This window comes from Protopterus annectens, chromosome 5.part1 (assembly GCF_019279795.1).
Source record: "Protopterus annectens isolate FY-2018-M chromosome 5.part1, PAN1.0, whole genome shotgun sequence".
Lineage (NCBI taxonomy): Eukaryota > Metazoa > Chordata > Ceratodontiformes > Protopteridae > Protopterus > Protopterus annectens.
In genome coordinates, this window is record NC_056736.1 from 87769700 (window position 1) to 87796730 (window position 27031).

At 37.0% G+C, this 27031-nt stretch overlaps 1 protein-coding gene across 1 annotated transcript in view; it reads right to left on the reverse strand.

The window, feature by feature from the left end:
• MYCBP2 (MYC binding protein 2) overlaps window positions 1-27031 on the reverse strand; it is a gene marked incomplete in the record, with an annotated part of 5088083 nt that overhangs the window by 734273 nt on the left and 4326779 nt on the right. Inside the window, 1 exon segment of the mRNA XM_044072904.1 lies at window positions 22333-22577. Within this exon segment, the coding sequence (XP_043928839.1) occupies window positions 22333-22577 (245 nt within the window).

A 27031-nucleotide genomic window follows, 5' to 3' on the forward strand; every position in this document is an offset into this window, starting at 1 on the left:
CATCTTCAGCTTAAGGGTGTTTACACAGGTACAAGTATAAAAAGTGCATGTTTTTAAAAACAAGCTCAAAGCGTACATTGTGTTGATACAACTTGGACGGTTATGTTTAGGACAAGATAGTACACATGCAAAAGGGCAAGTTAAAGGGCAAAAACATTTGTATTATTTGGAATAAACTTGCATGTATGTACTTGTAATGGTATACATGCAAAGTACGTAGTGTGCACTTGTAGTAGGTTAGCACTACAATGTATTTTATTACAAGGCTAGACTTTAGATTGGTGACAAAAAGTTTATTAAATCTTTTTAACATTGGATGATAAGAATAGAAAATGTTTGTTTTAAGTGACATTGTTTTTAAGTGCACTTTGTTGAAACATAAAATGTTGAAATTCTAAGAGTACAATGTATATAAAGTGGACTTGTACTTTTAAATAATAGTGATGTCATGTTCACTATATAAGGTGGAAAAGGGGCGGAGTGCAGGTGATTTGACAAAGTTTCTGAACTGTTAGAAACGAAAAGCGTTTTATCTTGTGGTGATTTCATTAACCAAATTTTATCCAAATTGGTATTGCTTAAATAAACAACTTTTCACTTTTGAACAACACAGTGTGGTCGACTTGGTTTACTGGACTTTTTACCACTTGGACTTTATTTTGAAAAGTGAACATTTGGGGCAGGTATCTGTGCTTTACTTGGTCCGTTTTTTTTTGCAGCCTTTTTCAGCATTTTACTACATTATCATGACATTGTCTAAGACTATCTGTAGGATATAAGATGTAAGATATTCAAAGCCATTTCCATTCCCAACACCTCTTTTAAATTTATGCGCAGTCTAGTCCAAACTGGAAATAACAAGCTGTGCAGCTTAATGGAAACCAACCTTCAGGAAGATTCTCTAGTAGAAGTCTTGACTGTGACAATCTGGGTTGGATTCACAAGAAAAAAAGATTCTTCCTTCATTTCTTTGAATCATCTTCTCCTAACATTTTAGTTCTTAGAGAAATTAAAGTTGTTAGGAACTTGCATAAATGTAGGTGTTCATCGTAGCATTTATTGTAGCAGTCCATATTTCTAGGGATTTCCTGCCTACCTCACAGAAAATTATGAATGTGAACAGTAATGTCCTACATGCCTCAGTGCTGGGACATATCCTTTAACATTTACTTCTCACATTTCCAAGCAGAGAGCAAGGACCTCTGGCTAACAAAATTTGCAAACTGGAAACTGGTGTTGCCATCCTCTGACACCCAGACTTTCCATAATGAACTCTCTCTAGTAACTTAGTATATTAAAAATGAGCTCAAACTAAATGACAAAAATTGTTTTGGTAAACAACCCCTTCCCTCACCATACCGTATTAGGTAACACACCACTACAAAATGAACATATAGTCAGGGACATGGGAACTTTGGTTGATAACTCTTGCACTTTTGACTATTAAGTATCAATGATCGTCAGGAAAACTTTTTAGTTTGCACAGATAATTGCCAAAGGAATATCACTAAGGTCTAAAGAGGTATTCACTCCATTACTTATGCAACAGCCCTAAAGAAGCTAAGGGAGTGGAATGGAAGGTGTGAGATCTTCCTAAGATGATACACAATCTCCAGGTCCCAAAGCATGATGGGGAAGGGGAGCAGACTCTGCACAAAAATAAATGATTACCTCAGTGACACAATCTAACGTATTATTCTAGTGCCAGAACTTCTAAGGCTTGGACATCCCCCACATCAGAGTAATAAGGAGGTGTGCAGGAGAGACTCTCACTCTTCAAAATGACAACAGTAGCAAAGACTTATAAAGATGCAAGACATTCCCAGCAACAACAGGCATCCTTACAAAGGAAGAGACAAGTAGAAATATCTTTCTCAAGCAGCCCTACAACTGATCCATCAATGAGAAGAGACCGAAGATAACCAGCCTCTGTAGCCAACAGGGCTGCATTGCAAGTCCAGAAGCCTTCTCAAAAATGGAGTACACAAGACAGCAACCCACCCACACAAGATATTGAGTGGACAGCACTCAATCCAGGCTCAGCAAATACTACCAAACGTAAGTGCCATCTCTAGACCTAACAGTAAGTCCAGATAAGGGGAGGGCAGACAAGACTTCCCTATAAGCCTCCAATCATCATCAACTCAGGAAGAAAGGTACTCCAAGGGAGTAAAGCATCCCTGCAGAGGTCATCTAGTCTCAAAAACCCTGTGCAGACACCACACCAAAGCAGAAGGCTCAGCTAAAGCAGCCCTCACAACTTGAATGGAGAAGCTAGCACAGCATCAACATGTGTTAAGGGACTAGTTGGACGATGGCAATTGATAACCCTGTAACACATGATTCAAGGTTGGGCAAACCAAAGGCCAGCCTCCACCAGGGAAGAAATGCAAAGGGCACACCCCAACACTTATCAATGGAATGGACTTTATGCTGGGGCTGATGGCCGTACAGCCTGATATTTACATTACCTAAGTGGGAGAACACTTGGTAATCAAAAGATGCAAGTTACATGTGTGCAGCTTTATCAACATTTCATTTCAAATTTAAAACACATACAGGATATCAGAACACAATGTACACTTGGGAACATGAAAAGGTTAAATGCATGAATCTCTTAAAAATACAGACACATTGCATCTCCCCTTAACAAGAAGTACAGGACTCTCAGTCTCTGAAGCAGATTAAGTAACATTGACTGCACAACAAAAGTTTATAGCGGAAATGTATGCCAATAAAAAGTGTGTACATTAAAGAGTGAGTTAATCACAAAACAGGCTAACATGAAACCTACTGTACAACTAAAATAAAAAATAAATAAATAAATAAAAAACTGTTTGCAGGCAGACTCCCACTCTGCTAGTCCCCCATGTTGGCTTGTAGAGTGACAGCCTGTTTGCAAAGAGACTTCCATTCTGCAAGCCCAATGTGGGGGACTATGCCCCTTTCACACCTCTAATCCCAAGACTGCTGCACCTTTAATAAGGAAAATTTTCTGAGAAACACCAAAATTGGATGTACATTTAATATTCAAATAAAGCTGCATACCTGTCAGTCCTGTGGATACAGATGATCCAAATTTGAGTAACAGCTCACACATCTGATGGAACTTGCAGAGGAGGATGTGCGCATCTGTCCTTGGGGTGATGGGATGGAGAATGTTGCAGAACTTCACAAGCTCTCTGAGAAGCAGAATTATGGATTGCAGCCTGTAAGTAGACATCTGGCTTGGCTCAGCAAGCCAACACTTGGAAGTAGCCTTTCTAGCAGGAGTGTCCTAGAAAGCACCCACATGGAAAAGGCATTATGGATCTCTTGCATTACCATGGATTGTATGTGTCCCTACCCAGGTATGGGGTTAGGACTAAAAGGACATTTCCTCACAGCTGGGATTTCAGTGAAGGCACAAGCTACCTTATGGCTGCCTGAATGATGGTCTTCAGATTTGGATCTCACCTCCTCCCACTCTGGGAAGGAGATCTTACCATGATGGAAAAAATGGTCTCAAATTCAGAAATGGGGCTTGCAAGTCAGCACTTGTGGGGACAAAGGAATAGAAGAAAGAGAAAAAAAATGCACATTTGCATTCCCACTGTCTGTTACAGTGCACAACCATGAAAGTACTATTTTGTAATAATATTATCTACATTCAAACAGTGATTCAAACACAAAAAGGTTGCAATATTTGTGTTATTAATATTAACACTTTTCTCATCTGGTACAAATATGAAACTTTGTTAGCAGCATATTTTAGTACTATTCTTTACAATTAATAGTTTTGCCATTAGTATGTCACAACCAGCAGTAAGGTGTGCAACTGTTTCCAATTCTGTTTTACTAAACATACTTTTCAGTCTTCTGAAGTGAGCTCCTAGCTTGGATTCTGACCAATCCTTTAAACCTTGAACACTTTGAGAACTCTGCTGTCTCCACTTCTGATGCTAATGTATGGGAAATAACTTCAATAATGCATCATTAGACAGTCTTGTCAGGCTGCTCTGAACTTGGATGGACTACAGTTTACTTCTGCTCTGGTATTCCTTTGGATATTACTCTGGACACTTCTTTTCTTGCTTTATCCAAGATAACACAGTCTGCATATTCAACAAAGTCTCTGCAAAATATTTTTGCTTTGAACAAATGTCTCCAATCTTTCCATCTTCAGTATGAACAAACATAATCTGGGTTGTTCATGCTGCTTCACAACTACTCTTTCTGCCTGCTCCTCTAAGGAATGTTTCGCTGTTCTCACTTTGTCTCCCTCCCTTAAGACAGGTATCTCCCTCTATGATCACAGGATGGAATATTTTTGTCTAGGCTGGTTCTATTTCAGTTTCTTCTGGATATAAATCAGGATTTCTGGCTTTAATAAATAAGCAGATATAGGAATTCTACACTTCAACCTATAACCCATAAGTAATTTAGGTGGAGAAAGACCAGTAACTTGCAGTGGAAAATTCCTACATTGCAGTACGGAAGCATAGCGGAGTCATTTGGCACCTTGTCCCAAGACTGATGCTCTTCTCAATCCAAATTCAAGGACTCCTCAAAAAAAAAAAAAAAACACCAAAAAGGGTTTTCTAAAGTGTTTGAACTGTTGCAGGAAGCTCCATGCTACAGGTAAGCTAGTAAACGCATCCATTTTAGCAGCTACAGTATCAGCCACAGCTGCTGAAATAAATCCCGGTACTTTGCCCATGCCAAACTGTCAGCTCTTCAGCACTGCTCTCTGCCCTACCCTAGTTATGGTACTGTTACAGCAAAACTACAAGCATGTCAATAACAGCAATGTTAATATGTTATGACTTAAGAATGTTAATAACTAGGACTACATATCACATGCTGAAAATCCTAATGCCTCAAATAATCTCCTGAATTCCATACTTGCTGCTATGGACTATGATCAGCTATTACCAAAATGAAATCCTGCAGCTTTTAGTGTATTAATAGTACCTTTGCTTGCTCTCTCAACTTTAGGAACTCAAGAAACCTTGAATAATGATCAGCACCAACAAATCTGTCCCACTTTAGTTTATGATCATCCTGAAAATGAATAAGAAATCATCTTTTCTCACTAGTTACTACTGGGCTGTATATAATGCATTGCACAGCTCTGAACTTCTGGCCAGTACAACATATCACAATCTCACTTGTTGCACCTTATAATTACTAATTAGGACTCGTGCATCCTTGTCGGCATTTCGTTCGTCACCTTATAAGGCACTATTAATTTATCAGCCTTAAACTTCTAGGCTTACGTGCAGCCATTTTTTTAATGAAAGGAACAGGTGTATTTGTTTCTTCACAGTAGATCTTTTTTGAACAGACCAGGTTCTCAAAGCCACTACTCATTTGCATTTCTAGATCATTCCTAGTGTACCGCTGAAACTCTAAGCTTCTTTTTAATCCCAGAACTGTGGAATTACCCCCATTAAGTTCAGGTTCATTACAAAGCAAATTCTCTTCTTGCTCTGGTAAGTACAAAAAACTCTGCATACCTATTATACACATCCCATGCCCCAGCTTAAACTTTAGAACTAAAGAATACTTCTATAATTGCAAAAACATACTTTGCAGTCATAGGTTCATAGGTTCATACTAGGCAATCTGCCCTAGGGCATTTATAAGCCTAGCCAGAGTGTGCTTGGCTTTCGCCACCCATTTTAAATTAATTTTGCTATGCCCTTTTTCAAGGTTAGTATACTGTGCCTCTGTCTAACAGTGACAAAGAAGTGATACCTGGGGTAAACCTATGATCTCCCATCCACTCATCAAGATTCCTCTTGAAGAGAGTCAATGAGGGACTCTGCCTAACCTGGACTGGGATTTTATTCCAGAGTGAAGGGAGCCTCTGGGTTATGAATCTGTCCCTCCAGCATGTCCTATTTATTTCAGTGCTGAGGTTCAAGTCTCTCGAGCGCATAGCTCGATGGGATTTGGATTTTCTGAGGTGTAGCATGTCCATTAATTCCGGGTTGGACATGGCTTTATACGTCAGGCACAGATCGCCTCTGAGCAGGCGGTATGCCACTGAGTAGAGCTGGAGTTTCTTTAACCGGGCAGCATATGGCATCTGTTTGAGCCCTTTGATCCTCTTGGTGAGGTACTTTTGGGGTCTTTCCAGTTGCTGCAGGTGTCTGGTAAGGTACATCCCAAAAGGGGCATTGTACTCAATTATGGGGCTGATGAGGGATGAGTAAAGAGGCACGATGACCTCCCCTGATCTAGATGTGAATCCCTTCATGATTAGGTGGGCTATATAAAATGTTCTTCTAACCACTTTGGCCACGTGGTTGTCATATGAGAGATTGCTATCAACTTGGGTCCCCAGGTCCCTAATTACTTCTTCTGTACTTAATAGATTATCACCTATGTGGTAATTTGTGGGCACTTTGTTTTTGCCAAAGGGGATGACTATACACTTTTTGGCGTTTAGCTTGAGGCCATGGCTCTGGCACCAGTTGTCTGTTTCTATGAGGCCCTTTTGGAGGATGCTTGTGTCGGCTGGAGAGTCGATTATGGTGCCCAGTTTGCAGTCATCTGCGAACTTGGTCAGCCACAGTCCTTCCGTGTTGGCCTGTACCTCCGAGAAATATATGCTAAACAAGAGAGGTCCCAGGACTGAGCCTTGTGGGATGCCACTTGTAACTGGGTTGGAGTCTGACATGGCTCCAGCAATTCTAACCATGTGGGTTCTGTCCTTGAGCCAGTTTGCAACCCATATAGTGACATAGGGGTTTATGTTTAAGCTGGTGAGCTTATCTATAATGCCCGAGTGGGGTATTGTATCGAAGGCTTTTGCAAGGTCCAGGTAGGCTGTGTGGACCACCTTCCCCTCGTCAATGGCCTTGGTGACTGTTTCAAAGAAATCGACCAGGTTTAAGAGGAAGGATCTGCCCTTAACAAAGCCGAACTGGGGAGGATCCAGTGTCTGTTGGTCCCCAATATCTTTATTTATGAGGTCCATGATGATCCTTTCCATAGCTTTGCAGACCAAGCTAGCCAGGCTTATGGGGCGATAGTTTCCAGGATCCATTGAGGCACCACCTTTGTGGAGAGGGACCACTGTTGCTGTACGCCACTCTTTGGGTACATATCCTGTAGTAAGGCTGAGATGTGTCTTGTGTAAGTCTGAGAAGTGTCTTGTGTAAAACTTCTTAAATATTCTCTGTAATGGTTTATGCTATATTTCTAACAACACTTTTCCCAGAATTTCCTCACAACCATACAGTTCTTCTTTGTCTCTATCAGCATACCCTTTCTCACATTCCATAAATGCTCAGAGTCCATTAGCAACTGGTTTATTTTCTTCCATAGTGACTGAACTAGTTTCTCTATGGCATCTGTGTGTACATACGTCACTGTTTAACCATTGTGAAGGTCTTTTCTTGCTTAACCCTTGTTCTTGTTATGTAGTCAAGTCCAACTCTCTATAACCTCAAGGACTTTAGTACACTAGTCCGCCCATCAACAACTGCTTCTTTAATTTTTTTTTTGCATATATTCTCTTTCATTAACTAAAACTCATGGCTACATAAGTATGCAATTCTCATCGATGGTGTGCTTTTACCACTCTGTTGAGGGTCAGTTATTTATCTTTGTAACAAATATGCTAGTTGTTTTGCTATTGGTTTATACAAATTCACTTGACCCAGGGTCAATAGTTACATTAGATTAAATGCTGCAAATCTGTCAAACATTGGTCTCTATATCAAGCAAGTGAATTTACCAATGCGAATATAAAACTGTATTATCAACCTGCCATTTTAAGTTTATATCTGAGGAGTGCTCGTCATCTTGTAAATAGTGGGGCTATATCTTGCTTCACTCCCCCTTTTACCCTAACCCTTGCTAATTCAAACTATTACATTCTCCCAATATGATTTCTCTTAGAACAGAGATAACTTGTCACCTTTCCTCCTGCCATTCATATAGTCTTTAGATTTATTTACTCCCAAGGTTATCTAGATTCCCTGTTACTGTGTTCTCCTCTCTGACCTTATGGTCCAAGTTATTATTTTTAAAATAGGCTGTTCTATAAACTCCAGTTTGAAATTTTTATGTTTCCTTCTAGCTTCTTGAAATAATGCAGCCAGGGGACCACCTCTTCATCCATTTAGCTGACTGGTATAAGCAAAAGCTCACCTCCTGCCTAAGCCTCTCCATCATCCCAATAAACTTTTTGATGGCAGAAGATATTTGGCTTTTCCATTTACTTATTTCTTTTTTTGCTATCAGCAACAGCAACCAAACCATTTGCTCTACCATCAATGGAATGATTCTATCCTTATCCAACCACGTAAAATTTAACTTTCTAGTCAAGGGGAGGTCCTTTCCCACTAGTTGAGAAATTACTTGCTCCATGCTATTTTTATATTCGTTAGCATACGCTAACTCCAAAAAACATGATCCCATTACCCTTTTATTTTATCTCCTGCAGCCTGGATTAGAACCGGGGAATATCCAAGCTAATCTGCTAGGGATATAAAAAAATTGTGCTGACATTTCCACCACAAAATTCTAAATCACCTAGCCTTAATAGCTTCACATAGTATCCAGGTTTACCTTTTTCCACAAATTAACTAGTATATCACAGCTTACTGATTTTTTCCACTCTTGTTCTCTTATCAATTCTGTTTCATAAAAGTAAGACAACCATTTTTTACCTATAAAATGGAAGTTTTTTAGGGTCAACCCTTTCTTCTCTCACCTCCCCTTATCCATTTAATGATCACTTACAATTCACTTTCCCCAGTTAATCTACTTAAATCTCCTAACCAGACTCTCAACCTACATCCAACCTAAAATGATTTCTTGCTTGCTCCCACTCCATAATTTGCCCTTGTAACAACAACTGGGACCAATATTTAAGCTCTGTATCCAACTGCCGCCAATACCAATCCACCAGTTTCCTACTTTTTCCCATCCAGTTATCCTGTCTGGTAAGATCTCCTGTTTCCATGTTTTCCAGTTCCTTGTATTGAGCACCTTACTTATTCAAGCAGCCAAGACTCTTAAGTATGTCTTAGTGAAACTGCATCTTCTCACTCCCCCACATCATCTCCAATAAGTCTTTACTACTTCTGGGTTCCTTTCTAAAATCAAGTCCTTCCACTGATCTTGAAAGCGATAACTCTAACATCTCCAACAGAAGGACATTATTAGAGTCTTATCATATCCTGCTAAATCTGGGGCCACCAAACCACCTTGCTTCTTAGAACTTATCACCTTGGCCTAAGCCACTGTCAGGTGAGTTTCACCCCCCCCCCCAAAAATAAATCCATCACCTTTTCATTTAGGTTTCAAATACGGCTCCTATCGAATGGGTTCCAAAAAGCCTGACCCAGAAAATGAATATGGGAGACCACATGCCAATACAATACCTGTACTCTTTGGTCATAGTCCAGATTTAAGGCTTTCCAGCCAGGCAGCTGGTTAATTAACTTTGAAAAAACATGTCTTATGAGAATTTACAACTCTCCTCATAACTTCTGCCAAGTTATGTTCCAAGATATCTTATTCTGTCAAATCTCCACATTGCAGGGTATTGATTTTGGAGGGCACAACTGTCCCCATTGTAATCACTATAGCTTGTGTTCTATTAATGTCAATTTTATAGCCTGATAGTTGACTAAATTCATCCAGAAAGTCCCATTCTTTAGGAAGGTCCTCCCCTGTTCTCTTGTTTGGATGCTGCTATCTGAAAGCTCCTCCTATTTCACTTAAAATGTTCCTCCTGGGTCAAATGAGTTTCCACTAGGGCCAACAATGATGTCCCCTCCCTTTGAAGAACACTAATTACCCTATCTCTCTTAACCACAATAAAAAGACGGTTAACATTACAATCTAGTAGTGTACTTTCCCCCACTGAATTTCTTTAATGCACTCACTGTCCAACGATTTCCCTAAAACATCTACAATTACCTTTACATTACCCCAGTTATGACAAACAAAACGACAGTCCAAATGTTAGCAAGACAAACCAAGTAAAAAACGAAAAGGAGGAACAGAAGTGCAAAGCCTCGTCCACAGCACTCGTAGTCGCACCAAAATTTTAGCGTAAAAACAGTTTAATTAACGTTCAGTGAGTTTAATAAAACAAACAACGTTTTCGTCACCATACAATAGCAACTTCTTCAGAAAAGTTAAAAACTACAAAAGTTCAGCCTTTTAAAAATTCCGCTAAGGAGGAGCAAAAAGCCTCATCCTATCAGAGTGAGGTTTTTGTATAAGATGACTCAAATTGCTATGGAAATCAATGTAACCTTAGTTCGTTACAAGTAATTACTCTTGTTATTATGTGTCACTTCAAATGCATTCCAAGTAGTCTGAATAGCGTAAAAAAATTATTACAAAGCCAAAACAAAGCAATATAAGTGAATATATATTTACATGTAAAAAACATTTAAATTGATAACTGTTAAACCAGCCTCAATATTTCAAAAAACGCTTCAGTTTCAAAAAACAAGAAATGTTGCAATTTTCATTGAGGCCAGGAGAACAGAACGCATTCAAAACTAGTTGCCACTCCAATTCACGACATTCAAGAAACAATGATGTAGGACCACCTCTAAAATCAGGTGGAATCTGATCTATTGCTATGAAAGAAAAAGAGTGGTCTTTGTTAATTTCTACGTGTTTAGCTAATGCATTGTCAGCTTTTCTTTTCCTAATAGCATAATTGTGTTCAAGTATTCTATTTCTAAACTTTCGGTCGGTATTTCGGAATCAGAGGAACAAAGGATGGAACAGGAAGAAACGATAGAGTCCTTGCCGTCACAATTTGACTTTAAACCAGTCATACAAAAAAACTCTAATGGCGATTTTAACATTTATAACTTTTCTTCTGTTTTTATCGATCCATTGTTGAATGATTTGTTAGCAAAAGGAAATACATTTGTTCTGAGCAATAACATGAATCTAGCCCGTACTATTATTGATTTAAAATGTTTTGTGAAGAAATTGAACCTCACTTTTCTGTTTGGGAACAACGATTTTCATAACACCAGTTTTAAAACTGCTAGTGTTTTTAACCCTCCACTTCACCCCTTATTACATACATTTGAAAATATGTGCGAGCTAGACATCAGACATATTCCTTTTTATCGTAAGGAGACTAAGGACACTAACAACATAAGTTACGAACAACTTCAAGCCTTAGAGTTTTTAAGATCCCAGTCAGTTAGGTGTGTTAAACTGGATAAAGGAGGTGGATTGGTCATTCTTGACAAAAGTGATTCTATTGATAGACTGGAAACTGTACTTGACAGCGCAGCTTACACAAAAGCTTCATTAAATGAATATAATACTACGCTGTCAAGAGTTAAAGGTTATTTTAGGGATCTCTTCACTGAAGGTAGAATTAACATAGATCCATTTAATTACATCAATATACCATTCCCTAAGCTTCCTATTATGTTTGGGATCCCTAAAATACATAAAGACCTTTCCAACCCACCTATGAGACCTTTAATTGATGGTAGAGGCTCATTAACCTATCCATGTGCCAAAGTGGTTGACTCGATTTTGCAAAAATATCTCAAATCGATTCCACAAGTATGTAAGGATTCTTGGTCTTTACTAGCTGATTTGAATGAGGTCATGTTTGACCCTAGAGACAACTTCTTGACAATAGACGTAGTAGATCTTTACACATCTATTCCACATTTCGAAGCTGTGGAATGGCCAGTTTTGATGTTAAAAGAAAAGAACGCTTTGAAAAATGAAATTGATTTGGTCAGTGAATTGACAGATATCATTTTGACCAATAATTACTTCACTTTCAACAGTCAATTTTATTTGCAAAAGCATGGTGTAGCAATGGGCTCACCATGCGGGGCAAGTTTAGCAAATATGTTCGTTGCATACTGGGAGAAAATTTTTATTTTTGATATACCTGATAAAAGAAGTCTTATAAGTTACTATACAAGATTTCTAGACGACATATTTATCATCTTTAAAGGTAACTTAAGTGAAGCAAATGAATTTGTCGAATATTTAAATAATACAACATCTTTTTTCAAATTTACGTTTAAATTTGATTCAACTAATATTGAAAATTTACACGTGAAACTGACGAAATATTCAAATAAAACTGGGTTCTACTCTAACATTTATAGAAAACCAACTTATTGTAATTCTTTTCTCCATTTTTCAAGTGCTCACCCTTTTAAACAGAAACGTAGTATACTCAAGGGGCAACTAGTACGCGCAGCTAGATTATATACACTTGAAGTAGACTTTGACAAAGAATGCGACAATTTGTCAAACATGTTTAAAAATAGGGGTTATCCCCACAAACTAATTTATGAACTCATTACAGAAGTTAAAAAAAAACGAATGATGGGTTTGTTTAACCCTATTTTGTACTTTAAGGAATCCACAAGTGAGCAGCCACTTTGCACACCAACTGACATATTACAGATTACTACAAATTACAATGTTAATGTCCCAGACTTAAATCCGTCACATAATGTCTCACCTTTAGTTTCACTAAGATCTAGCTTCGTAACAGTTTTTAACAACAACAGTAAATACATCAAGCTTATTTTGTACAAAAATTGGCAACTGCTTGGGAGGGATAGTTCTCTTTTAGAATGATTACGACACTCTTTTACTACTATTTATAGGAAGGGTGCCAATTTAAAAAATGTTTTAGGAACTAAGAGGACAACACCTAAACACAGAACTCTGGGTTGTTTTCAATGTGGGACTTGTAATCAATGTTAGTGTGTCAAACCAACTAGCTTGTTTGTGGTCAATGGTAAAAAATACTCTATTTACCATAGACTAGACTGCAACTCCAAAAGCATAGTTTATTTGGCACAGTGTAAAATGTGTTCAGTATTCTATGTTGGAAAAACCGACCGAAAGTTTAGAAATAGAATACTTGAACACAATTATGCTATTAGGAAAAGAAAAGCTGACAATGCATTAGCTAAACACGTAGAAATTAACAAAGACCACTCTTTTTCTTTCATAGCAATAGATCAGATTCCACCTGATTTTAGAGGTGGTCCTACATCATTGTTTCTTGAATGTCGTGAATTGGACTGGCAACTAGTTTTGAATGCGTTCTGTTCTCCTGGCCTCAATGAAAATTGCAACATTTCTTGTTTTTTGAAACTGAAACGGTTTTTGAAATATTGAGGCTAGTTTAACAGTTATCAATTTAAATGTTTTTTACATGTAAATATATATTTCACTTATATTGCTTTGTTTTGGCTTTGTAATAATTTTTTTACGCTATTCAGACTACCTGGAATGCATTTGAAGTGACACATAATAACATAAGAGTAATTACTTGTAGCGAACTAAGGTTACATTGGTTTCCATAGCAATTTGATTCATCTTATACGAAAACCTCACTCTGATAGGATGAGGCTTTTTGCTCCTCCTTAGCGGAATTTTTAAAAGGCTGAACTTTTGTAGTTTTTAACTTTTCTGAAGAAGTTGCTATTGTATGGTGACGAAAACGTTGTTTGTTTTATTAAACTCACTGAACGTTAATTAAACTGTTTTTACGCTAAAATTTTGGTGTGATTACGAGTGCTGTGGACGAGGCTTTGCACTTCTGTTCCTCCTTTTCGTTTTTTACCCCAGTTATGTGTGAACTGCATCCCCAGTCAGTCTTGTCACTCAAATTTAAATTCAGTATTACAGCAATAATAAACAACAGAAAGTTAAACAACCATACAATTTTTCAAACCCTGATAAATACAACTATGTATAAATATTCTTGAAGTGCTTCCATACCCATATTAGGCCTTCCAAGGTCTGACCTACAATTAATCAGGGTTGCCACCTTTCTATGTGGTGAAAACCGAACCAAAGCTATACTCCCTTGCATTTCCTACAACCCTGCCTCTCTCAGACCATTTCCTTGTGCACCCCACCCACTCTTCCACCCATTTTATGACATAAAAACGTACATCATCTAGAGGTAGAATACCTTACTTTACCTCTTCTCCCTTGTTTAAACAAATTATGGTTTTAAACACATCTTGTTAGCATTTCAATTGAAAAGCATTCCGCGGCTGCTTTTTTTTTTTTTTTTTTTTTTTTTTTTACAAACTCTGTCATTCTGTTTGTGCAGATGCACAGAATACCCGTGTTTGTACAGTGCTTTCTGGACTACCAGACCAACATTATGATTTCCAGGTAGTCCAGAAAAATACCAGACAAGTAGCAACGCTATCAGTAATCGAGCAGCATATGTTCTGTAACCCAATGTACCATTTTAATCACAAAAAGAAATAACCCCACCCTCTCACTACCAAATGCCAGCCATTCTTAGACTGTATTTCAGCCAAGTCCCCAAATAACATTTAATGCACATTAACTCACAGTTCACTTTAACAGCAGTTTTTGGTAGTCCTCCTCTCAGCTTTAACAAAGCCCTTAAAAAAGCCTAGGGCTGACCTTTTTACTAAATTGCTCTCTAGTACAGTATAGTGTCACAAAAATCACCTCTGCAGTATTTCTCCACTGTTTTCTAAATATCTCGTCCCATTAAAGAAACACATTCAAAACACTGTTCCCTTCCAGTCCCGAGTAGATATCACCCTCCTACACTGCACACACAGAATGAAAGTCCTCAATTGTGTTCTCTGCTGGTTTGTTGCCATCCCTGGGTAGCTTGCTGAGATAATGCTGACCTCTCCTTTAATACTTGACATTTACCAAAGAGTGGAAAGATACCCCCTCTCTTGCTTCCCCCATGACAGTCACAGATGCCCACTTAAACTGCTTTGTGGCTTCTCCCTGCTCTGCCTCATACACGGATTTCTACTAACCACCTAGGCAACGCTCCAGACACAGCTTGTCATATAATCCAAAATATAAAGAAATAAATAAAAACTATCAGTGTAACTTTTGCATCAGTAAAAAAACACTTTACTTGTTCATTAAGTCCAGGATCATGATATGCTCTAAGCGAAATTTGCAATGCAGAGTCATGGCATTCAAGCAAACTGTTACTGTCACCACAAACATTTTCTGTGTGTACAAAACCTAAAATGAAAAAAAGCTTTTATTTTAATGACATTAGTTTATTATTATTTACCTGCACTTTAAATTTCAGTTAAAGAACTTCCTTTTGTGACAACACCCACTAATTAATGACAGTGAATAGAAACAATTTTTCAAGTTTAAAATTATCATTTTGGCAGAAAAAGTTCAGTTTTGTCATAAAAAGAAACATGGAAGTCTTTTTTCCCCCCAAAAGGGATTTTATCTGCGCAGCAATGGAAATTGTTAGCCAATCGATCCTCTGAAGACTGCAAAAGGAGTACTCTTCAGCTGCAGGAAAGCTCTAAAAAACTTAGATCTCAAACCACTCTCTCTTTAGCTTAGCTTGAGATGACTGATGGTTTGGATGCGTGGAGGGTACTCTTGAAGCTTTGGAAGCTGGTTGGCTGTTGTATCCTGTGCAGGATATAACCCGAAAAGCTAAGGGTATTGCAGCAGTGATCATACTGATGAACATGACTTGAACTCACTACATTAAAATTATGATTAAAAAAATACAACTCTTATCAGTTGTATAATTTCAAATTTGACAAGAAAATATATTAATGAAGTCTACAAGATTTTTATTTAACAACGAATGTATTATAACATTAAATATTCAGCCGGCAAAGAGACAAACTGGTTATATGCCACAGTGTAATAAGCACAGTGATAAACACAAGTATGTAAGGAAAATTAATTTTACATAGAGAAGTACCAGAGAGATAAAATTAACATATACCTAAAAACTAGTAATGAAACAGGTGGAAATATTTAGGGACAGTGCTGTGTGAAGTAACAAGGCTGAGAGTAAGTAAAAATGGAAAGAAAAGGAGGAGTATACATTAAGTGAGGAAGACTTTAGAGAAAGAAAATAACAGGTCAGGTACTAACTTTGGAAATCAAGAGGCAGCAGTTTCAGATAAACAGAAAGCAACTTAATACAGGTAGGATATAAGAAAGGATACAGATACTAAGTGGAAAACTGTCACTGGGATATAATCATTAGATTAAGTAATGTGTAGGTAGTGAAGGGTTTGGCACAAGGTTAAGCTCTATACCTAACGGATACAAGAAATGCAATACGATTCTGAACTCTGGTTATTGGCTAGGCTTATAACAGTTTGCAGTGATAGCCTAGTATTTACTTATGAACCTACAAGAAGACTATCAGATAGAGGATATTATCCTGGTGATATATATATATATATATATATATATATATAAACTGTCAGGATTCTTTAAGGTGCAGTTTTAGTTGAGTTTTAAACTGCTGTAAACATTCCATGCGCTTCAGAGTAATGGGAATCTAAGCTCATATTTTGGAGCCGAATTATTAAAATGCAGTTTCACCTGCAGCTTGTTGGTAATGAGTATAAATATGTCTTTGAAGCCTTGTTTAAGGAGTACAGTTGCAGAATATTCTTGAAGGATGAGCATTTGTATTGTTGATATATTAAGTTATGGGACATATTAAGTTACTATCACAATCTGATATCTCAGAGCTACACCCAACAAAATGGTTATAATTGTTGAGAAGGGGCAGTCTGTGGATGAACAAGACTGACTCTGCTGTTGTTTCTACAGATAAACCAGTAATTAATCTGGCTTGCCCATACTAGCACTGTGCACTTTTCAGAAATAATTTTGGAATATATTGCTGAGGCAGATGTCTTTTTTTACCATGATCAGACATCTATGACATACTCACACAATAAAATGGCAATAATTATTGGGTATAGGGTAGTCTGCAGAAGGAAATGAGTGACCGTGCTTGTCATGATCAGGTTAATCTGGCGCTGCAGCACTGGCTCTGCAACAACAGGAATTTTTTAAATCACAATCAGACATCTGATGTGTACACAGTAAGTGATAGGTCTGCAATGCACGGGTAGAGAGGCTATTTGTGTACAAAAGTGACTTACTCCTATTGTTGTTTAATCACAGCTAAACAGTCACTGATCTGGCTTAATAAGAACAGTGTCATGTAATGTACTGTATTTATTGAAATTAGTGTAAAAATAATATTGCTATGGTTTACAATTTTGTGCATGCGTGTGTGAAGGGAGGTGGAAGTACTGTAATTTGTCCACAATTAGAGGTGGAAGTAGTGTCATTTATGCACAATTAAATTTTCCATAATTTATTTTAATTTCTGTCACAGCCAAACCTCAGCATTGTACATATTAAGTGGCTTTCTTTGATGGTTTGGGCAGGATGTGTTGAAAAGCAAATGATCACTGTCAGAGTGGCATAGTAAGTAGCGTTTTCATCTCAAAGTGCATAGTTTTCTGGTTGAGTTTTTAGCTGTAGTTCATTCTATGTGGAGTCAACATGTCCTCATGGTCCATAAGTTGGTACTAGGCTATCGGCCCTAGGGCCTACACAAGCCTAGCCATAACAATTCCCTGGCTATTTCTTCTCACAATATTTACTTCCCTGGACCCCTGTCTAGGAGGGTGACTGACATGATCCCCAGGGTGAATTTCCTATCTCCTATCCAATTGTCAAGGTTCCTTTTGAAGAGGACCAAAGAGGCACTCTGCTTGATATGTATGGGCAGTCTATTCCAGAGTCCAAGTGCAGGTTTAATTCAGGTGCTCTGGTCTTCTTCAACACCCTAAAGAGAAATCCACTGCTGAACTGACATTCAGTTGTATTGTTAAGTTAAGCATGCAGTGTGTGTGTGTGTGTGTGTGTGTGTGTGTGTGTGTGTGTGTGTGTGTGTGTGTGTGTGTGTGTGTGTTTGTGTGTGTGTTTGCAAAAATATCACCATTTTTATCTGTGGACACACAAGTAACTCTTTTGGCTAGGAGTAAAACATAAACAGCTAACAAGGAATTATCTTACAAAAGCAAGACATAAAATGTATCACTGAACATCTAGACCCTCAGACATTCAGGGGCTGCCAAGCCCCAAGAATCACAAATGTATAACATGATTTTAACACAGCCTTACTAAAGGGCCCCCATTCTCAACCTGTGCTCTGGGCCCCACACAGACTAAATTTAGTCCTACTCAAAGATATACGCAGATGATTGCTACAGGTTGCATAGGGGATGGGGAGCAGTGTGGCCATTACTTCAAGTATTACCCTTGTCAAAACAAAAACTGCTCACTGAAAAGTCTATTACGTTTAGAGTGACTGACATAACAGAAAAGCTGAAGATAAAAAAGGATAATAAAATGGAGTCAAGAAGTCTATGGCAAATACAAGAAACAATGCAAATGTGCTGCACAGGAAACCTTAGTGTATCTATAAATAGGAAAAATGAAATATCCTACTAGCAGTCAGGTCTGTAGATGTTGTAGCAAGAGAAATCTAAAATTTATAAAATAAAAGAAACAAAGAAGAAAAAAAATGCACACACTGGAGTATCACAAATTAGTAATCTGTCAGTATAGCCTTTGATGAAAATGTGTACTGTGTGAACACTGTCCTAGAAAAAGGCATAGAAAAGCCATGATTAGGAAAATTAAAAAAAAAATCAATTAACATCTCAGTATGGTAATTCATCTACAGACTTTTACAGAAAATATTGCAATGCTTGTTCAGAAACTCAAAGCTAATTAATTCTAGGGGATGAATTAAACTGTATTTTAAATGAAGATGAAACAACTTCTCTAAGACTTTTAAAACTATAATCTTCTGGCACAGCTTTGAAAAATTTTGTCTCATAACAAATCTTGAAAATGCCTTTTCTTTCATCCATCCGCAACTCGTTTTTCCCATTTTTCCACATGGGGTTAGGATGTCACTTCAATAGTGACAATCAGTTAGAGCCATGGTTCACACCACTGGGTGGCTAGCCATGCCATGGTTATTCTTCTAAACTACACAATCACATGCACACTCACACCTATGACTAATTTAGACTATCCAATCCACCTACTACATTTCGTTATGTGGGAGGAAGCTGGAGCACTTGGAGGAAACCCACACAAACACAGATAGGACATGCAGTCTCTGCACAGAAAGCAGCACAGCTGTGAACTGACCCAGGGAACATCCTGCTGTGAGGCGACAATGCTATACGATTCTCTATATGTTTCTCATTTGTCATCTGTTTATGGTACTCAAACCAGAACTGATATATTATTTATCTCAAAAGACTTAATATCTAGTTAAACTTGTTTTAAAATTACATCCTGTCCATTTTCTGATCACAATTTTCTTATCTTAAAACATATTAATATCAAACCTATTTTCTATTGTCAGTAGAAATCCTTCTTTTATTAACTTAAAATAATTTAAATAATGGTTCTATAAAAATAGATTTTTTATGAATATAAAAAATTCTGATACCATAAATAAAACAATGATCTGCTATACCTTTAAAGCATACATGTATGAAAAATCTCTAGCTTAGTGTTAAAATAAAAACAGAATTTGGGAAAAAAATTTTTCAAGATTAAAATAAATTACAGAATCTTAAACTCTCTTTTCATAAAGACAATAAATCCAAACTGGTTTCAGTCAATAACTGAAAAAGTGTATAATGAAATTCTGTCTCACAAAACTTTGTTAGCTCATGAAAAGCTTAAACTGTCCACTTATGTTATGTTACACAAAGGTATGTATAACCTAATAAAAAAGGTCTACATTAATAGCTAGAGCCAATCATGTCTCAGAAATAAAATCTCATAATTTTGGTTCAACTACAACAAATATTCAAAGTATCTTAATTCAAAGATTATTATATTTCAATAAACAATCTTAACAAAAAGTCTACCTTAAAAAATTCTGTAAAGAAATCTATACATAAATTACAGATTACAACCCTTTCTGAGAGCTCAATAAATTATTAACCCTGACAATTAAATATTTTTAAAGTCCAGATGGTATGATACCAAAATTTTATAAATGATAAATGATGACCTCATACTAAGATTTCCATTTTGCACACCGTCTTTACAGAAGTGTTTAATCATGCAACTACCCCCTCATGGAGAAATTCTTTTACTTATCCCAATTCCAAAACAAGGTAAACATTCACAATTATGTTCATCTTAAAGACCAATTTTTTTTAAATATTGATATGAAACTTGTCTATTTTTACAGATAAACTAAAGGGTTTCATCTCATCTTCAACTTTAATTAATGATGATAAAGTTTTATTCCTAACAGACCTACTCAAAATAATATCAAAAGAATTTTAACACTGACTTAATAAATAATTATAAAAATAAAGCAATTTTCATTAGTCTTGACTTAGAAAAAGCTTTTGATCCATTAGACTGGATCTATTTATTTGACGTGTTACAATATTTTTGGCTTTTCTAATCATTTCCTTAACTTAATAGAACAGATTTATAAAGATAATAACATTTATGTTATACTTTTGTTATTTGATCCAACAAAAACAAAAAAGGAAACAAACACGGATATCTGCTATCTCCTCTATTTGCTCAAGCAATAGTGTCAACTATGAATCTGGCTATGTTTTTTGTGGTTATTACTTTATCATTATCTGATCTAAATTCCTCTTTTAATGAGGTCTCAATTATTTTAAATTATTTTGAAACAGCTTTGCATTTATTAGACAATAACCTTAAATGTCTTAACTCATTGTTTCATACAACAGTATAGTCAGGAAAGCAGATTCCCTGCGTATCCTGCAAAAAATATACTCATCTCTTCACAAGACTACCCTATATTCCTGAAATGAGTACACCTGTCACTGTTTTCAAAGTCTAATTTTTGGTGTTTTAGTAAAACACATATATAAAACTAAGGCAAACCTTTAAAATTAACACTAGAATAAAGCACACTGTTTTCTAAAGAGCAATCATATTTCAAATGTTTTATAACTCCCATTTATCAGTTATTATAAGTCTAATGAAGTGTGCTTTCAGTAGAGAATTTTGGAGAAAAGCTCTCAGGAAGTATGTGGTTTAATTGGTCTCCTGCTACTCAGGATTTAATGAGTTAAACACTCTTATTCAACCGTCTCATCTCATGTCAAACATGCTCATGACACTCAAAGTATTTTATATCTTGGCATTTCTATAAGAAACTCCTGTAATGAAATGAGAAGTTTAAATTATACTACATTTCTTGAAATTATTATTATTATTATTATTATAAGAAAGCTTTAGATCAAGTTTTTCTTTTCTATCGTATTTATTTATAATCATATCTCTCCTCCTCAATTTGTGGCTGTGGGAGACTTCCACCCCTAGTAGCGTCATTCAGGCTGTACAAAATATTCTTTTGTATGCCTCCCATACATACTCTGTATTTTAAATGTTAACACTTCTCTCCATCACTTCTGAAAGCTGCATACAATTTTTAGCTGCTGCCTCCTGTAATCAGACAAAATGTCTGTAAATCCTACTAACGCATCTAGGCGTTTCTGCAGTTACATCCCACTGATATATCTAGGCGTTAAAATATTGCTTACTCATACTTGCATTAATAATTCCAAAACCTAATAATTCCAAAACCATGCTACATATAAATTATTAGAAGATTTAAAATTACAGCTTACATAATGACAAACATAACTGCATTTATATTTGCCCTATGTGTAGTGTAAATAAAGAGATATTGAATTATCTGTACGATATTTCTATTATAATAATTTTAATATTTCTTTCAATATTTCAATAATGAAGTGACACAAGCAAAACTGCTTAGCCTCATAAGAAAGCTCACAGCTGTATAAAGAAAACATTGCTGGCAGTGTGTGTTGCTTGAATGGCTACAGAAATACCATAAGCTGTTTTACATCATTATGTAATTTTTATTTAGTGTGGTTATTGTGGTTTATAAAAAACAGTTTAAGACTTAGAAATGAACAAATGCAACCACTGCAAATGTTGTGCTCAACAGTCTGGCATTTACAGTTTTGTAGTAACACGGTTCTAAAGATATGGACATTTGTGAACTGCGAGGCAATAATTTCATTTTTACAAGGCTCAGGCCACTCCCACTGGTAAGTAAGAAAATAAACCCCAAAGAGTTCCATTGGAGGGAATGAGTTAAAATAATTATCCTATCTTTCAGCAGTCTGTGCTTTATCAGTTAAAACATGTTCTGGCCTTCATATAACATTGTCCTGAGGGATGCACACAAAATCATGTACTCTACTTTTAGAAAGTGTGTGCTGTGCTATACCAGTTCTGTGCTATCACCTGCCTTAATGAGAAAGTATAAAACCACACAACAGCATAAATTCCGCATCCCTGACTGCCTTTGTAGACCAACCTTAATCATCTAAACTTGGAAAATAAGCATAAAAATGCACACAATACATTGACAGCTTTTAATCAGTGACAGTTTGTTAGCAAACAAATAGTGAAAGCTCATTATTTTCTTACCTAGCTAGGGTCTGTAGATACAGGCATGAGGTTTTACTGGAAAGATCTTCTGAAACTCCCTCCCTTAGGCTAGGAAGCTGAGATGGGAATGGTTTTGAAGGAAGATAAGAAAGAATGCTTGGTTCTGTAGCACTGCTCAGAGACAATAAAAACAGGGCATTGGCTTTAATCACCTGGTGAGCTTCCATGGTGGGCAAGGCACGAGGAGTTTTTACCTGCACAGGTTTTCTTCTAGACTGTTTTACCTAAAAGTAAACAGGATCTCAATTAAATATACAGACATTAGCTTCAGCTCTTCTCTCTTTAGAGAAATAAAACAACTCTGCCTTAAAAGACAACAAGATTTATTTTTAAGGCTAGATGGTCATATTTTCTGATCTCCAGAAAAAGAAAAAAAAAAGTTTTCTGCTAATGCTTCCTTTCTTCCAGTGCAGACATTTCTGAAACATACAAATACCCATGGCTTCTGGACTGTAAAATCAAGCAAAAATAAGCATACAAAAAATATTATATATATATATATATATATATATATATATATATATATATATATATATACATAAAATGTACATACTGTTGTCTCCCCAAAAGGGAGGGATATAACACGTATCTGGTATACTATGTACATACATTCTAATTTAACTACTCTCCTTTTGCATAATCAACAGTTTATCTACAACCTTCACATCATCAAAACTAAAAACTCAAAACCCTACATGTTTATGCTGCTAGCTTAAGAGAAAAAAGTTTATACACTCCAAACAAAAATAGAAAATGGCAACCCCTCCCCCCACAAGAAACATACTAGCCACTTAAAACAACCTATCTAAACCCACATTTACATTTAAGTAAAAGGTTAATCAAAAACATGAAGCATGAACATTTTTCATTCAATATAGTGTCAAAAATGTAACTTTACATAATTACACACACAAAAAAAACAACAACACAATGCTGCCTACCAAATTCAACCCTGCAAAAACAAACCTCATTTTTATTAAAATAAAACAATTAAAATAAGAGAATCAAAAAAGAAAGAAATCACTAGTCTTAACTAGTCAATGAGGAAACAGCATCACAGGAAAAGGGGCACACTTCTAATAAATCTATAACAGTAATAAATCATCAACTAAACTCCAATAAACTAATAAATCCATTGAATAAATGAAGTGCATTAAACTCTACCTCATGAACAACAGAAAAACACTTATGAGACAATCCAGTCATAAAAACCTTCACAAAATATCCAACTCCCTATTCAACAGCAACTCAGCAATTAATGCATCCCACTGATACCAATGGGCAACACTACCTTAACATAAACAAACAGAAAGAAAATGGATACATGTAAAATTTAGGACTGGGTATGAATTATTTGAACTGGGGGATTAGGGAACTCAGTTTGTGACTTGTGGCTAACCACTTGTCTAAGACTCATTCTTACACCCTATAGTACAAGAGATTTCACACACCTCACACTAAGCCTCCATCTACTCTGTGTGTGTGTGTGTGTGTGTGTGTGTGTGAGAGAGAGTGTATGTGTGTATTTATTGTGTGTGCATACATAGATACATAGATGTGGAGGTATATATATATATATATATATATATACACACACACACACATATATATATATATATATATATATTTATATATTTATATATATATATTTATAACATATATATATATATATATATATATATACACACACATAAATATTTATATATATTTATTACATATATATCTATATCTATCTATATATATATATATATATATATATATATATATATATATATATATATATAGATCTATATATATATATATAATCTATATATATATATATATATATATATACACACATGTATATAGATACACATACTCGAGTGCATATATACAGTACAAACAAAAAAATATGAAATTTTGTTTACAAAGACACACAAACACAATTAATATATAGGATCAGAGGAGGTTACTAAGCTAATGGCCCTGGAGCCCTTACATGCCTAGCCCAGAGTTTATCCCCCGAAAGAAACCTCAGTCAGCACCTGTTGCCCGTCAATGAGGGACATAGGTGGAACCCCTGGCTTTCCCATCCACTCATCAAGGTTGTGCTTGAAGAGGGTCAGCGAGGTGCTCTGTTTGACGTGTATGGGAAGTCTATTCCAGAGACGGGACAGGCTCTGGAAGACAAACCTGTCTCTCCAGCAGGTTTTGTTAATGTCACATATTAGGTTCAGGCCTTTTGAGCGGGTAGTACGTGAGGAGTTAGACGTATGGATATGGAACATCTCTAGTAGGGCAGGGTCCGGGATTGCCTTGTAGACAAGACACAGATCACCCCTGAGCAATCTGTACGATACCGAGTAGAGTGATAGTGATTTGAGCCTGTCTACCTAAGACAGGTGTTGGAGGCCATGGATTCTCTTTGTGAGGTACTTCAGTGGCCTTTCCACGTGGTGTAGATGTTTGGAGAGGTACATCCCAAATGGGCATTGGGCTCTAATGAGAGATAAGTATAGTGAGGTAATAATCTCCTTTTTTCGGGATGCATTCCCTTTACTTATGAGATGAACCAAGTTAAAAGGCTTTTCTGACCACTGCCGCTACATGATGGTCGAATGTGGTTATCAACCTGAGTGACCAGGTCCTCTCACCACAGGTTGTGTGCTTAGGAGGTTGCTGTTAATGTGGTAATCAGAAGGGGTCATGTTTTTACCAAATGGTATGAGGATACATTTTCTTTGCATTCAGCTTGAGGCCATGACTTTGGAACCAGTCACTAGTTGCTGTGAGACCCTCTTGCAGTAAGATAACACTGTTTGGGAAATCAATTACAGCATTCAACTTATCAACTTACAGTCGTCAACAAACATGGTCAGCCACAGGCCTTTTGTCTTTGCCTGTACCTCTGAGAAATAGATGCCAAACAGTAGGGGTCCCAGGACAGGTCCCTGGGGAACTTTACTAGTGACAGGTCTGCTATCAGAGGTGAAGGTGCCTATTTTGACTCTGAGGGTCCTGTCGGTGTGCCAGTTGGCCACCCCGCCTGATGAGACAGGGATCTACACCAAGCTGTGTTAGCTTTTCAATGATGCCTGAGTGGGGGATTGTGTCAAAGGCCTTGGCCAAATCAAAGTAAGCTGTATGTACTGACTTTCCCTCATCCAGGGCCTTGGTGACAGTCTCAAAGTCGTCGACCAGGTTCAACAGGCAAGATCTGCCCTTGACGAATCCAAACTGGGTGGGGTAAAGTGCTTGGAGACTGCCTACGTCCATGATGATGAGATCCATAATAATATGCTTCATGGCTTTACAGATCAGACTTGTCAAGCTAATGGGGCAATAATTTCCAGGGTCAGTAGTGGCACCACCTTTGTGCAAAGGGATGACAATGGCGGTTCTCCACTCTGCTGGAATGAAGCCAGTACTTTGGCTGTGGTTGAACAGAGTGCTCAATGGCGAAGCCAGTTCTTGCTGGAGATGGTGCAGAATATATCCCGGGATACTATCAGGTCCCATGGAAGCTGTGTTTTTTGCATTGGATAGGGCCTGTAACACTTGATCTATGGAGATGTGAGGTGGAAATACACACAAACATCTCTCTCACTACATACACATGGGCTACCTTTATTTGGAGAATAGTCACTTTGTCAAAACAGTGACATGCTTGGAAAACCTGAAGAATGCACTTTTTGTTGAAAGAAGTGAGACTAATTGTGTGCATGGAGGAAAGATAAGTGTGGGTTGGGAAACTTAATGCTGAAACTTTCATGTATCTCAACCATTTCAGCATTATGGGTGGGAGTGTGTGTGTGAGGTTTGCAAGTTAGTGTAAGGGCTAGGAAAGGAGACAGATTCAGTGTTGTACTCATGCGCTGCTGTACGTGATGTCTTGTATAATGGCGTGTGTTGTATGGAAATGTTTTTTTCTGAGGCAATGTGCAGGGTTGGGGGTGGGGCAGGGTTAGCACACATTAGAAAAAGTGATGTAGAAGAGATTGGCCTCTACAACAATTTACTACAAAATGCATGCATTTGTATTAAGTGCATTTTATCATGTCTGTAAATTATATTGCAGTTGCTACCACTGTTGTAATAAAATTCATATACTGTTGTAAGGGTACACATTTGTCAACTCTCAATGTGATTGTATCCTTCATCTTTCCGTACTTTGTCTACAGCATCTTGTACTTCCTAAATTACTGTGTTGAATAATTTCCAATTTGCTCTTTGAGCTTGGGTCATAGCTAGAAAGGATCAACAGACTATCCCATTTACCTTGTTGACAGACAGACAGACAGACATATGTAAATAATCACTACAATGGGGAAAAGGTTAACTGAACAAATACTTAAGAAACAAAAGTTATGCACTTACCATAATGCTGGATCTGTAAGGAATGTGTCCAACTCTAGTAAAATGTTGGACTACTGCAAGTACTACGACCCCTTCATACTCAGAGCTTTCAGGCTGCTTCCTCCATCCCTAAATTCCACATGGCTTTTCCACATGCTGGTCACTGTGTTTTGTGGTGTGCAATCATGTGCCTAATAGGACAAATTAAAAAGGTAACCCCTGAAAAAGAGGGGTCCTGCTACACACTAATTCCTTTGCTCAGGTTTGATGCACCTAACAAATGAGGTCTGAGCTGCAGTGGCGGCTCATGCTATTGGACTGCAGCTTCCCCAGCTTCCAGCTG